This window comes from Zootoca vivipara, chromosome 14 (assembly GCF_963506605.1).
Source record: "Zootoca vivipara chromosome 14, rZooViv1.1, whole genome shotgun sequence".
Lineage (NCBI taxonomy): Eukaryota > Metazoa > Chordata > Lepidosauria > Squamata > Lacertidae > Zootoca > Zootoca vivipara.
In genome coordinates, this window is record NC_083289.1 from 31,075,054 (window position 1) to 31,085,403 (window position 10,350).

General features: G+C 48.1%; 1 protein-coding gene across 4 annotated transcripts in view; it reads right to left on the reverse strand.

The window, feature by feature from the left end:
• Window positions 1-10,350, reverse strand: part of CHTF18 (chromosome transmission fidelity factor 18) — a 39,336-nt gene that overhangs the window by 28,884 nt on the left and 102 nt on the right. The window contains exons 2-12 of one of the 4 annotated variants that reach the window (XM_035131915.2): window positions 10,133-10,243; window positions 8,089-8,355; window positions 7,420-7,567; window positions 6,008-6,206; window positions 5,764-5,853; window positions 5,112-5,164; window positions 3,888-4,044; window positions 3,068-3,280; window positions 1,599-1,696; window positions 625-748; window positions 380-513 (exon numbers count right to left, since the gene is read on the reverse strand). In XM_035131915.2, coding sequence (XP_034987806.1) covers window positions 380-513; window positions 625-748; window positions 1,599-1,696; window positions 3,068-3,280; window positions 3,888-4,044; window positions 5,112-5,164; window positions 5,764-5,853; window positions 6,008-6,206; window positions 7,420-7,567; window positions 8,089-8,355; window positions 10,133-10,223 — 1,574 coding nt within the window. In that variant the 5' untranslated portion in view covers window positions 10,224-10,243. The remainder of the gene's footprint in view (window positions 1-379; window positions 514-624; window positions 749-1,598; window positions 1,697-3,067; window positions 3,281-3,887; window positions 4,045-5,111; window positions 5,165-5,763; window positions 5,854-6,007; window positions 6,207-7,419; window positions 7,568-8,088; window positions 8,356-10,132; window positions 10,244-10,350) is intronic. The other 3 variants (XM_035131917.2, XM_060282989.1, XM_035131916.2) reach the window with 3 other exon arrangements.

Genomic DNA, 10,350 nt, shown 5'->3' on the forward strand with positions numbered 1-10,350 from the left:
GGCCTAATGTGGGAAATGAAGCTTTTTAGGCCCCTACCGATAAACAGTAACCAGTCAGGATGACCAATGTCATTCCCACAATGCTTTGCTTCAGCCACTGTACAGGTAGTGTGGCCATGCTCCCATACGTGTGAATTTATTTATTTGATTACATTTATAGCCCACTGTTTTCTCCAAGCTCAAGGTGGCGTACATAGTTCTTCCCCATCTGAATTAATCCCCACAGCAACCCTGTGAGGTAGGTTGGGCTGAGGGCAGTGACTTGCCCAAGGTCACCCGGTGAGCTTCATGGCCCAGTGGGGATTTGAACCCTGGTCTCCCCCAGGTCCTAGTCTGACTCTCTAACCACTATGCCACACTTGCCCAGGTGGACTCTTACTGGTCGTTGCAGATGCAGATGATTGGCCGCAGAAGGAGCCCCCCTTCTTTTCGCCTCTTCTTGCTGCTTGTCCCGCTTGATTCCACCTCTGCTGCCTTACGGTTGATGATGCCCAACAGCACGTTGATGGATGCCTGAAGAAGAGAATGGGGCAGAACAGAAGGAAAGGTAAATTCTTGGTGGGGAGGCCTCATGGCCAACACACACTCTCCACCTTACATGAAGAGATTCTCTCTCTCTCTCACCATAGGAGCCCCGTCAATCTCATCGATAATCAGGCAGTTGGGCTTCTCGTTAGCTCCTAGCACAGACTTCATCTGGGTGGCTGCTTCAATCCGCGTTTTGAAGACATCTGGGCTACGGTCATCGCTGAAACAAAAACCCTGCCTCAGAAAGGTTGGCAGAAGTGCGCCAATAGTGGCTAATTGAACCCCATAATTTAACTATGCTCAACATTAAGAAGTACTTCCTTTCATCTGTCCTGAATCTCCCAACATCTGCTGGATCCAAAGCTGGCCCCTTTTCTGGTGAGGGGGCCTGATAGAGAATTGCTGGCCTGCAATTGTCTCCCAGGAGAGCTGCGTAGTGCCACCTTTCATGTTACTTTAAAATTCCTGCTGAAAACCCAACATTTCGGTGAAGCCTTTGGCTCAGCCTATCACCTCTCATGTCCTACCATGTAAATCTAATCCGAACATGTGCATCTGAAACCACACATTTGCTTCCTTGCCTTGCCGTCCTTTGCTGCTCCTGCTGTCAAATATTAGATTCTGAACTGCTCGAGGCAGGATCTTGTCCTTTTGTTACTCTGCAACAAAGCAGGTGTGGGGAACCTTTGGTTCAGTACAACCTGAACTACAACTCCCATCAGGCCTAGCAAGCATGGCCAATGACCAGGGATGATGGAAGTTGTAGTTCAGATTGTACTGAACCAAAGGTTCCCCACATATGAAATAAAGGAATACAGCCTGTAAAGTGGCTTAAGCCAAGCCTGTAACTTATGTCACAACTTGCATCCATTTCACAGATGTGACAAGGAAACAACTGAGCCTCCAAAAGGTCACCCACAGGGCCTAGAGGGGACATGAACCTGTGACGCCTCCATCTAGTACTCTAGTCACAGTGCATTTGTATTCTTGCAGTGGTTTAGCCTGAATGTACCAGAACTGCAGGTGGAAGGGAACCCAGAGAAAGGCAAAAGGCTCCTTGGCTGGCTCACCTGGCATTCATCTCCACTGCGTTGTACCCAGCATGTTTCACAATGACGTGAGCCAAAGTGGTCTTCCCCAGGCCGGGTGGTCCGCACAGGAGGGCAACCTGCAGGCAACAAACAAAGAGAAAAGCCACGATAACATCAAAATACAGGGCTTTATAGCAAATCTTACAAGCACCTTAAAAGGAAAAAAAAGGAATTAGAACATATTCCCCAAACATTTTATCCATGGTAGGGTCAGCCTCAACTTTCACTTTGTTACGACTAGGTGTAGATCTAAGCTCCTATTCCAATTTTTGTAGTGCAAGAGGTTAAGAACAGAAGAACAGCCTGCTGGATCAGGCCAGTGGCCCATCCAGCATCCTGTTCTTATGGTGGCCAACCGGATGCTTCTGGGAAACGCATAAGCAGGACCCGGGCACAAGAGTCTCTCCCCTCCTGTGGTTCCAGCAACAGGGATTCAGAAGCATCATTGCCTGAAACCATGGAGGCAGAGCATAGTCATTGTGGCGAGTAGCCCTCAAAAGCCCCCTCCATGAATTTGTCTAATCCTCTTTTAAGGCGATCTAGGTTGGTGGCCAGGGACGCGGGTGGCACTGTGGGTTAAACCACAGAGGCTGCTGATCAGAAGGTTCGAATCCCCGTGACGGGGTGAGCTCCCGTTGCTCAGTCCCAGCTCCTGCCAACTTAGCAGTTCGAAAGCACGTCAAAGTGCAAGTAGATAAATAGGTACCGCTCCAGCGGGAAGGTAAACGGCGTTTCCGTGCGCTGCTTTGGTTCGCCAGAAGCAGCTTAGTCATGCTGGCCACATGACCCGGAAGCTGTATGCCGGCTCCCTTGGCCAGTAAAGCGAGATGAGCGCCGCAACCCCAGCGTCGTCCACGACTGGACCTAACGGTCAGGGGTCCCTTTACCTTTACCCTTAGGTTGGTGGCCATCCCTGCCTCCTGTGGGAGGGAGTTCCAGAATTTAACTCTGTGCTGCATGAAAAAGTCCTTTCATTTATCTGCCCTGAATTTTCCAACCTTCAATGTCACTGGATATCCACAACTTCTAGTTGGGGGGGGGGCGCGTGTGGATCAATATGCATGGGATCAGCCTGCACATTCTTTTTGCAACTTTTAATCACTGCATTGGCTTTCCATTTTGCATCTACTCCTTCGGTGGAGAAGGGTATTCCAAAGAGGGGTCACCCCTCTCGTTTCCTCCACACTTAGAACATCAAGAATTGCAGCTGTTTGCCTTTCCGTAGGACGACTTTTCCGGATCTGCCTGCCATGCGTTTACTGTGAGAGGCCAAGGCAGCGTAAACTGGAAATGATTAGGCCAAGCAAACAGCCTCTTGTGGATTTTTGAGGCGATATTTGCTGAGACCTTTTTGCAAGTGCCCTAGAAGTTGTCCAGGTGCCTGCAGGATCCATGTGGACAACTCCCTGGCCCCAACGCCCTTCTCCACCTCAGCCAGCCTCTCTCACTTTGTATTTTGGCCGGTTGTGATGGTCCAGCTCGGCCTCCAGGGCCTCCTCTGTCAACTGGGCTTTGCTCTTCCATTTGCTCTGCTGCTCTTTGGGGTGCCTGGATTTCTGGTGAGCTTCAGTGCTTGTCTGGGGCTTCTTGGTGGGCTTCTCCTTCCCAAACACAACCGTGTCCCAAAGCTTGAGCCACTTCAAAAGGCAGCGATTTGTGTACTGAGGGGGAGAGAGAAGAGGGTCAGGTCAACCGTCCTCAAATGTGGCAAAACACACAGAAATTTCCAGTCAGCTTCGGAGGCCCTCCTCTGAGTACTGTTTATGTTAATTATTATTATTTTCATTTGTGAGTTGCCTAACATAGGGCAGCCTTTACACCAAAGCCTCCCGGCAAAATGCAATGAGTAAGTAGCAATACTCAGGTAAAATGCCAAAAAGGGGGTTGAGAAGGCTTAAGAACAAACTGCTTTACCCATTTTATATTGGGGCCAGGCCTTGCTTCTGAGAGAACATGCAAACTTTCAATCATATACTATTCAGAACGTGTTGGGTGGTAAAACTGTGCTACAGGGGCACTACTGAATGATGAAGGGAAACAGTCTCCCCTTAAACTCTCATGAAACCTTCTTAGCTTCCACTTTCACCAGACTCCCCCCCCCTCAAGCTTTTCTTTACCACCACAGGGACTAGAAACTTAGAAAAGACATCTGGATTCCCTAGAGGAATTTTATACTCAGTTGCAACTGCTGCGCTTCTGCAAGGCAGCTGCAAGCTGCACGGAGAAATGGCACCCCCTGAAGAGCAACGGCTGACGAGAAACTCTTACATCATCACTGAGCAATTCCACGTAATGCCTGGGAGCAAACCGATCAACCCAGAGGGACCCCTGAGCCTCCTCCCCGCCCTCTTCTGCTGTGTCAGTCTTCCCTTCTTCCTCACTGGGGGCCGAGGCTTCGATCTGAGTCTCCTCATCCCCAAGACACCTGCAAGAAGGAAGACTTACTTTGAAAGCACTATATTACTGTGTGGGGAGGCTACCGATTGGCAGAGCTCAAAAAGCTTCCTGCTCATCTATTAGAACATCCTGCTGCATCAGGCCAATGTCCCATGCAGCATCTAGTCCAGCATCCTAATCTCACAGTGCCCACCCAGATGCCCCAAGGGGAAACTTGCAAGCAGGATCTGAGCACAAGAGCCCTCTCCCCTCTTGTGGTTTCCAGCAACCACAGAAGCATTGCTGCCTTAAGACTGTGGAGGCAGAGCCTAACCATCATGGCCAGTAGCCCTCAAAAGCCTTATCCTCCAAGAATTTGTCCAATTTTCTTTTAAAGCCATCCAAGTTCGTGGCCATCACTGCTTCCCGTGCGAGCGAGTTCCATAGTTTAACTCTGCGCTGCATGAGGAAATAACTTCTTTTATCTGTTCTGAATCCAAGCAAACTTACATGCCTCTGCCTGTGTATTTATAGCTGTCCAAGGCTGAACTTGCCAATCCAGGAGAGAGAGAGAGAGAGAGAGAGAGAGAAAGGGCTCTAGTGGAGTGGTAGAAAGTCCCAGGTTGTGTGAGAAAGCCACTGCCAGTCAGAATAGACAAGATGGGGGAATGTGGCCCTCCAGGGCTTTATCTGGCCCTTGGACTCTCCCTGGGCCACACCCATTTGCAAGTCCTATCCTCCACCCCCTCTTCCAAGACCTCTGACCTGGCTGTGATGTGTCCTTGAGCTCTTGCTGGCCTGGATAGAGGACCACAAGATGTGAGAGGGTGTGCAGAAACCTCAGACTTCTGCGCAGCTCCAATATACAGTGCACTACTGTACAAAGGTCTCAGCATCACTGCTCCACCCACTTTGCCTTTGGCCCCGCCCATCACTGGACAGCAGCCCCCAGAATGTTGCCTACCAGTTAATGTGGGTCCTTGAAGCAAAATAAAAAAAGCTTCCCATCTTTGTCATAGGTAATACCGACCCATTTCAAGCAATGCCTTGACTCGGTATAACTCAGCTTCCTATTACCCTAGAAAAGCCATTCGGAGGAAGAACCACCAAGCCCACCTGTTCAGAACCTCCATCAGCTTCTGTGAAGACTCACGGATCTGTCTCCGGCGCTGGAATGAAAAGGAGAATGTAAAACGAAAAGCAAAAACACTCATGTAGTGAAGGACGGCGAGTGTGTGGTTGTGTTGCATGACAGGCATTTCATCCTTCGCTTTTAAGGTGCGTTTTTGTTTAAAAGCAAAATCTGAACTGGACGAAGGATCTAGCTGGGCTATTCTGTACGTCAGGAACGTGGAACCTGTGGCCCTCTGGATGTGGCGAGACTACAACTCCCATCATCCTGGGCCATCCTGGGAGCTGGAGTCCAATGACATAGGGAAAGCCACAGGTTCTTCATTGGTGTTCTACATCCCATTTTGAGTGGGCTATAAGGAGCACAGTCTTGACTCATGTTCCACTCCACTGTGGTTTGTTCAAAAGGGGTTTGGCTGACTTTTGACCAGGAGAGGTCAAAAGTCCCAGTTTTGGTACACATCTCAGCACATTAAACTGACACACACACACAGGTCTTGTGCACTGCTCTTCCCCTTTTTGTTGCACCATGACTGAAGGTTTAATTAACCATAGTTTCTTGTTGCATCTGGACTGGGTAAGAACAGTTATCAGTATCAAAACAAACTAACGATCTGAAACCACAAAAGGGCAATACCTCTTCAGTAACTTGTTCCTTTACATAGGAGAATGGGACACCCAATAGCTGAAGCGGCCTCTCTCTGTTCCACCCAACCGAGCTGGAAAGCTGCAGAAAACAGAACAGATTTTCACGCAAATTAAGTGCCAGTCTCGTCAGGAGGATAGAAGGTTGCCCACCTCCCCCTGAGCTGCAGCAGTGAAAGGAAGAGGGTGGATGTAGCAAGCTGCAGAAGAGCTCTGTTTCTTGGTCCTGCTGGTACCTGCGTTCCCATCCCATCATCCTTCACAGCCATGAAGACTCGGGTGCCGTCGGTGGAGGTCACGTTGATATAGTCTCCCAGGATGGGTGGTCGCTTGAGGACCTTCCTGCTGCATTTTTCTTCTGGTGGTGTAACATGCAGTGGGAACATGTCACTCACCCCCGTGCCATCTGGGATCCCAAGAGCTTCAAAGTGAGTCCTTTGAGGTCCAGGAAACACAGGGAGAAGAATCATCAGAGGGCTCAACACCATCCTTCAAAACATGACATCAGAACAGAGTTTGGGGAACAAGTAGAAACACTAGACGTGTTTGAAACTTAACTGTGTTCCAGGGTTGCGTTATGCCTAACGCTGACCTGGCACCAGACATGAAGTCCTCAGAGTTGAGGACCTCAAAGTCCTACAAGACCTTGAGGAGCAGGCAGTGTCTCTGACTCCAATGTGGAGGATCCCATCGAAGATCCCTCTGGGTTGACACCTGATGAAGACCTCTGAAACGGTCTTCTCAAGAAGTGCTGGCATCAAAAGCTTTGGGTCCAGGTCAGAGTGACAACACAGCATATGTCTACAGACTCAAGTTGGTCTACTCATGCATAAACAATCCCTGACACTCCTTCACTGCTGGCAGCTGAGGTTAGAGTGTGGTCTAGGAGGACGGCATATATAAGGCCTCCATCTTTAACCTTTCTGTTGCTGGAAACAACACTGGTCTCTCCTCCTTGCTGAACTCCCTATGATACTGACCTTTCCTGACTACGTTTCTGCATAATGTTTAGGACCTAGACTGATTCTCTGTGCTTTACACATTGGGCTTGTTGAGATTATGATGCACCTTGAACCCTGCTCCCTTAGGTGTTTTGGTAAAAGGCTTTATTCTCATTGGACTGAGACCCTAACCCCCGCCTAACTCAGGGCCCCACCTGGAGCATGACAAGCTGGGGAGCCTGTATGTTGCTGGGACTACCCAAATCAGCTTGGCAAATGTCGTGACATCATCCTGAGATCCTTGTGTCATAACATGATGGTAACCATGATCATAGGAAGAACCAACATTACACCAAGGAGCCAGCTAAGCCACCGACCCCATGCTATGCTGCGTATTTCATACAGTGCCTAGTTTTAGGCACTTGATAAAAGCTAAACAAAAAACAAAAACAAAAAAAACACCCTACTATTTAATCAAGAAACTGGTGCCCTCCAGACCTGTCGAACTACAACTTCCATAATGCCCGGCCACTGGCTGTGTTGGCTGGGGCTGATGGGAATTTTAGATAAAAACACCAGGAGGGCACCAGGTGGTCGGAGAAGGCTACTCAATTACTTCAGCAGGGCTAATTGAGATTTTGAAAACTGTGCAATGAGGGCAACAGACTGAGTCAACAACGCTCTCCTCTTCCCACCAGAACGCTCACCTTTCATCCTGCAGTTCAGAACTGGCACCTGGAGGAAGAGAGAGAGATGCTCCATTCTGAAGTGGCTCTTTAATAGCTCGCTCTTCCTGTGTCCCAAAATCCAGCTTCTTCACGGCTTCGAATCTCCGTTGGCGCTTTGGCTTTGGAGCTGTCAGACCCAAAATGACGTGAACAGCTTTTACAACAATGTGGGCCTATTGGTCTTCAGAGGGATAGCATGCCGGAGCAGGAAGAAAATTGACATGCCAGAAGATCTCATAGAATTGAAGAGCACGAAGGGACCCCTATGGCCATATAATCCAACCCACTGCAATGCAGGAACAACAGCTAAAGAGTCCCTGACAGATGGCCCTAGAAAAGACCCTATTGCCCCCACACGTTATAGGGACAGCGTGTATAGTGCTTAGTGTTGGACTAGGATCGGGTAGACACAGGCTCAAATCCCCCACTCATCCATGGAATGGTCTTGGGCCAGTAATTGTCCCTCAGCTTGGCCTACCTCACAGGCTTGTGAGGATACAGTGGAGGACTAACAAAACACTATGCTGCTTTGAGCCCTGCAGAAGAAAAGCAGGATATTAATAAGACGACCTCCTGCCAAGCTGGTATCAAGCAAATTAGCACTACAGTACTTGCATGAAAAACTCAACAGCACACAGCAAAACCTACTCTGAGTAGCAGCAGTCTCCTGGAGAAGCTGACTTGGAGAGATTTCTGGCTCTGCTGCAAGGCATTCTTGCTTCCCAGACTTCAGACCAAGATGGGTGACGGGCTCCTCAGAGAGGACCTGGCCTTGAGAAGCCTTTCCCATGAATGGGTGGCTAGCTACAGGGCTGGAGTCCTTAACCAAATCCCCGGCAGTGAGGGCCTCTTCAAACGTACGCTTTCTGCTTCGGAACTTGGACACTTTATGGGAGGGTGCCGAAGGGGCTTCTTCTGAAAGAAAGGGGTTGAAAACCACAGAGAGCATGACTTTGTCTTTGGCCATACCTGGTGGCACGGCAAAACTTTTCTTTTTTTAAAAGAGAAATAGGTCAGATTATCTAACGATCCATTAGGAGTTACAGTGGGGTCCCATGCCAGCTCTGTGAGGTAATTTAGAGATGAGCTCTGCTAAAAAAAAGAGCTGCTATAAAATTTGCTATTAACTGTACCAAACCTGGTAGCAATAACTGTAACCGTTATAGCTTTACCACAGTAGTTCAAGTATTGGTAACTCAATGATTCTTCAAAATCAACTTCATTGGACTGGTCCAACTTCATTGGACTGGTCATGTTGTTCGGATGCCTGATTATCGTCTTCCAAAGCAACTACAGTCGTACCTCTACTTACGTATCCCTCCGGATACATAAACTTTGAGTTGTGAATGAGTCAACCCCGGAAGTGTATACTTCTGGGTTTCGACTCATGCTCATGCACAGAAGCGCTCTATTGCGCCGTGTGTGTGTGTGTGTGTGTGTGTGTGCACAAATGGCACCTCTGGATACTGACTTTTCAGGTTGCGGACGGACCCCCGGAACAAATTAAGTTCGTATCTGGAGGGTCCACTGTACTCTATTCCGAACTTAAAAACGGAAAGTGTAATGCTGATCAACAAAAGAGGCTTAAAGACTCTCTCAAGGCAAATCCAAAAAAAATGTAGTACAAACACCGACAACAGGGAAACACTGGCCCACAAGCGTTCCAATTGGAGAACGGCCTTTACCAAAGGTGTCATGGACCTTGAAGACTCTCGAACTCAGAACGAAAGGGAGAAACGTGCTAAGAGGAAGACACGTTTGGAAAATTCTCACCGTGATCAACTCCCACCTGGAAACCTATGTCCCCACTGTGGAAGGACGTGTGGATCCAGAATTGGCCTCCACAGCCACTTATGGACTCATTGTTAAGATCATGTTCATGGAAGACAATCGTCCTCTGCTACGTGTGATCGCCAAAGAAGACTGGTGCTCCAAGATCTGCACTGGCAGACAATTTGCTACTGGGCCAAGTTCAAGGTTTTACTATTTGCATAAAAAGTCCATTATGGGTTGAGTTGTCCATACTGGAGATTGACTGCACCACTTTGACTGCTTTGATCTGCAGAACTTGCATTTTTAGAAATGTCAGAAAATATCTGTTCTAATTTTACAAGAAGCCTGCCTTTTAGAAGGGATGCACCTGCACATTGTTTTATATACCTGTTTAAGTAAGTTTTCACTGATTTTATGGGTGGGTGTTTTTTTAAAAAATAGTTTCCTGGATTTTAGTTGCATTTTAGCCACAATTTTATTATGAACACTGCTTGGAACTTTGCTGTTTGTTTGTTTATTTATACAGATCTATAAACAATTTTGCTGATGTAATGAGGATAAAGTCCTATATACATTTACCTGGAAGCAAGTCCCACTGAACCAAATGTGATTTACTTCTAAGTGGACAAGTACGGTATAGAACTGGGGACAAACATGCCTTTCCTCCTCTGCTGAATTTTAGACTGGAACCTCCTCAGGGCCAGGACCTGTCCCCCAAGTATACTGGTGGAGTTCTTGAATACATACTACTGGTGAGTATTTTGGATTGTTTTTACTCCTGGTTATACTTGTGTTTCGGTAAATGCAACAGGAGGTGTTGCTGCAAAAAAGCGACAGACCCGCCCCTCCCTCATTTCCGCCTCTCTTTCTCAAGCCCAGAATTCTCTGTGACCGTCAAGAGAAGCCCATCAGCCCCCACCTTGCAGCTCAGCCAGCGCCTCCAGCTCGTCCGCAAACTGCTCCTCAAATTCATCTTCAATGCCATACAGCTCGTGCTCATCCTCTTCCATATGCAAGATCTCCTCCCTACCTTCGCGAGGCGGCCAAAAAAAAAAAGGAAAAGGAATATATTTATTTTAAAAGCTCAGTTCCACAAACTCTGGTGGTATACAACAAAAAGCAACCCCAAAGCAAAAA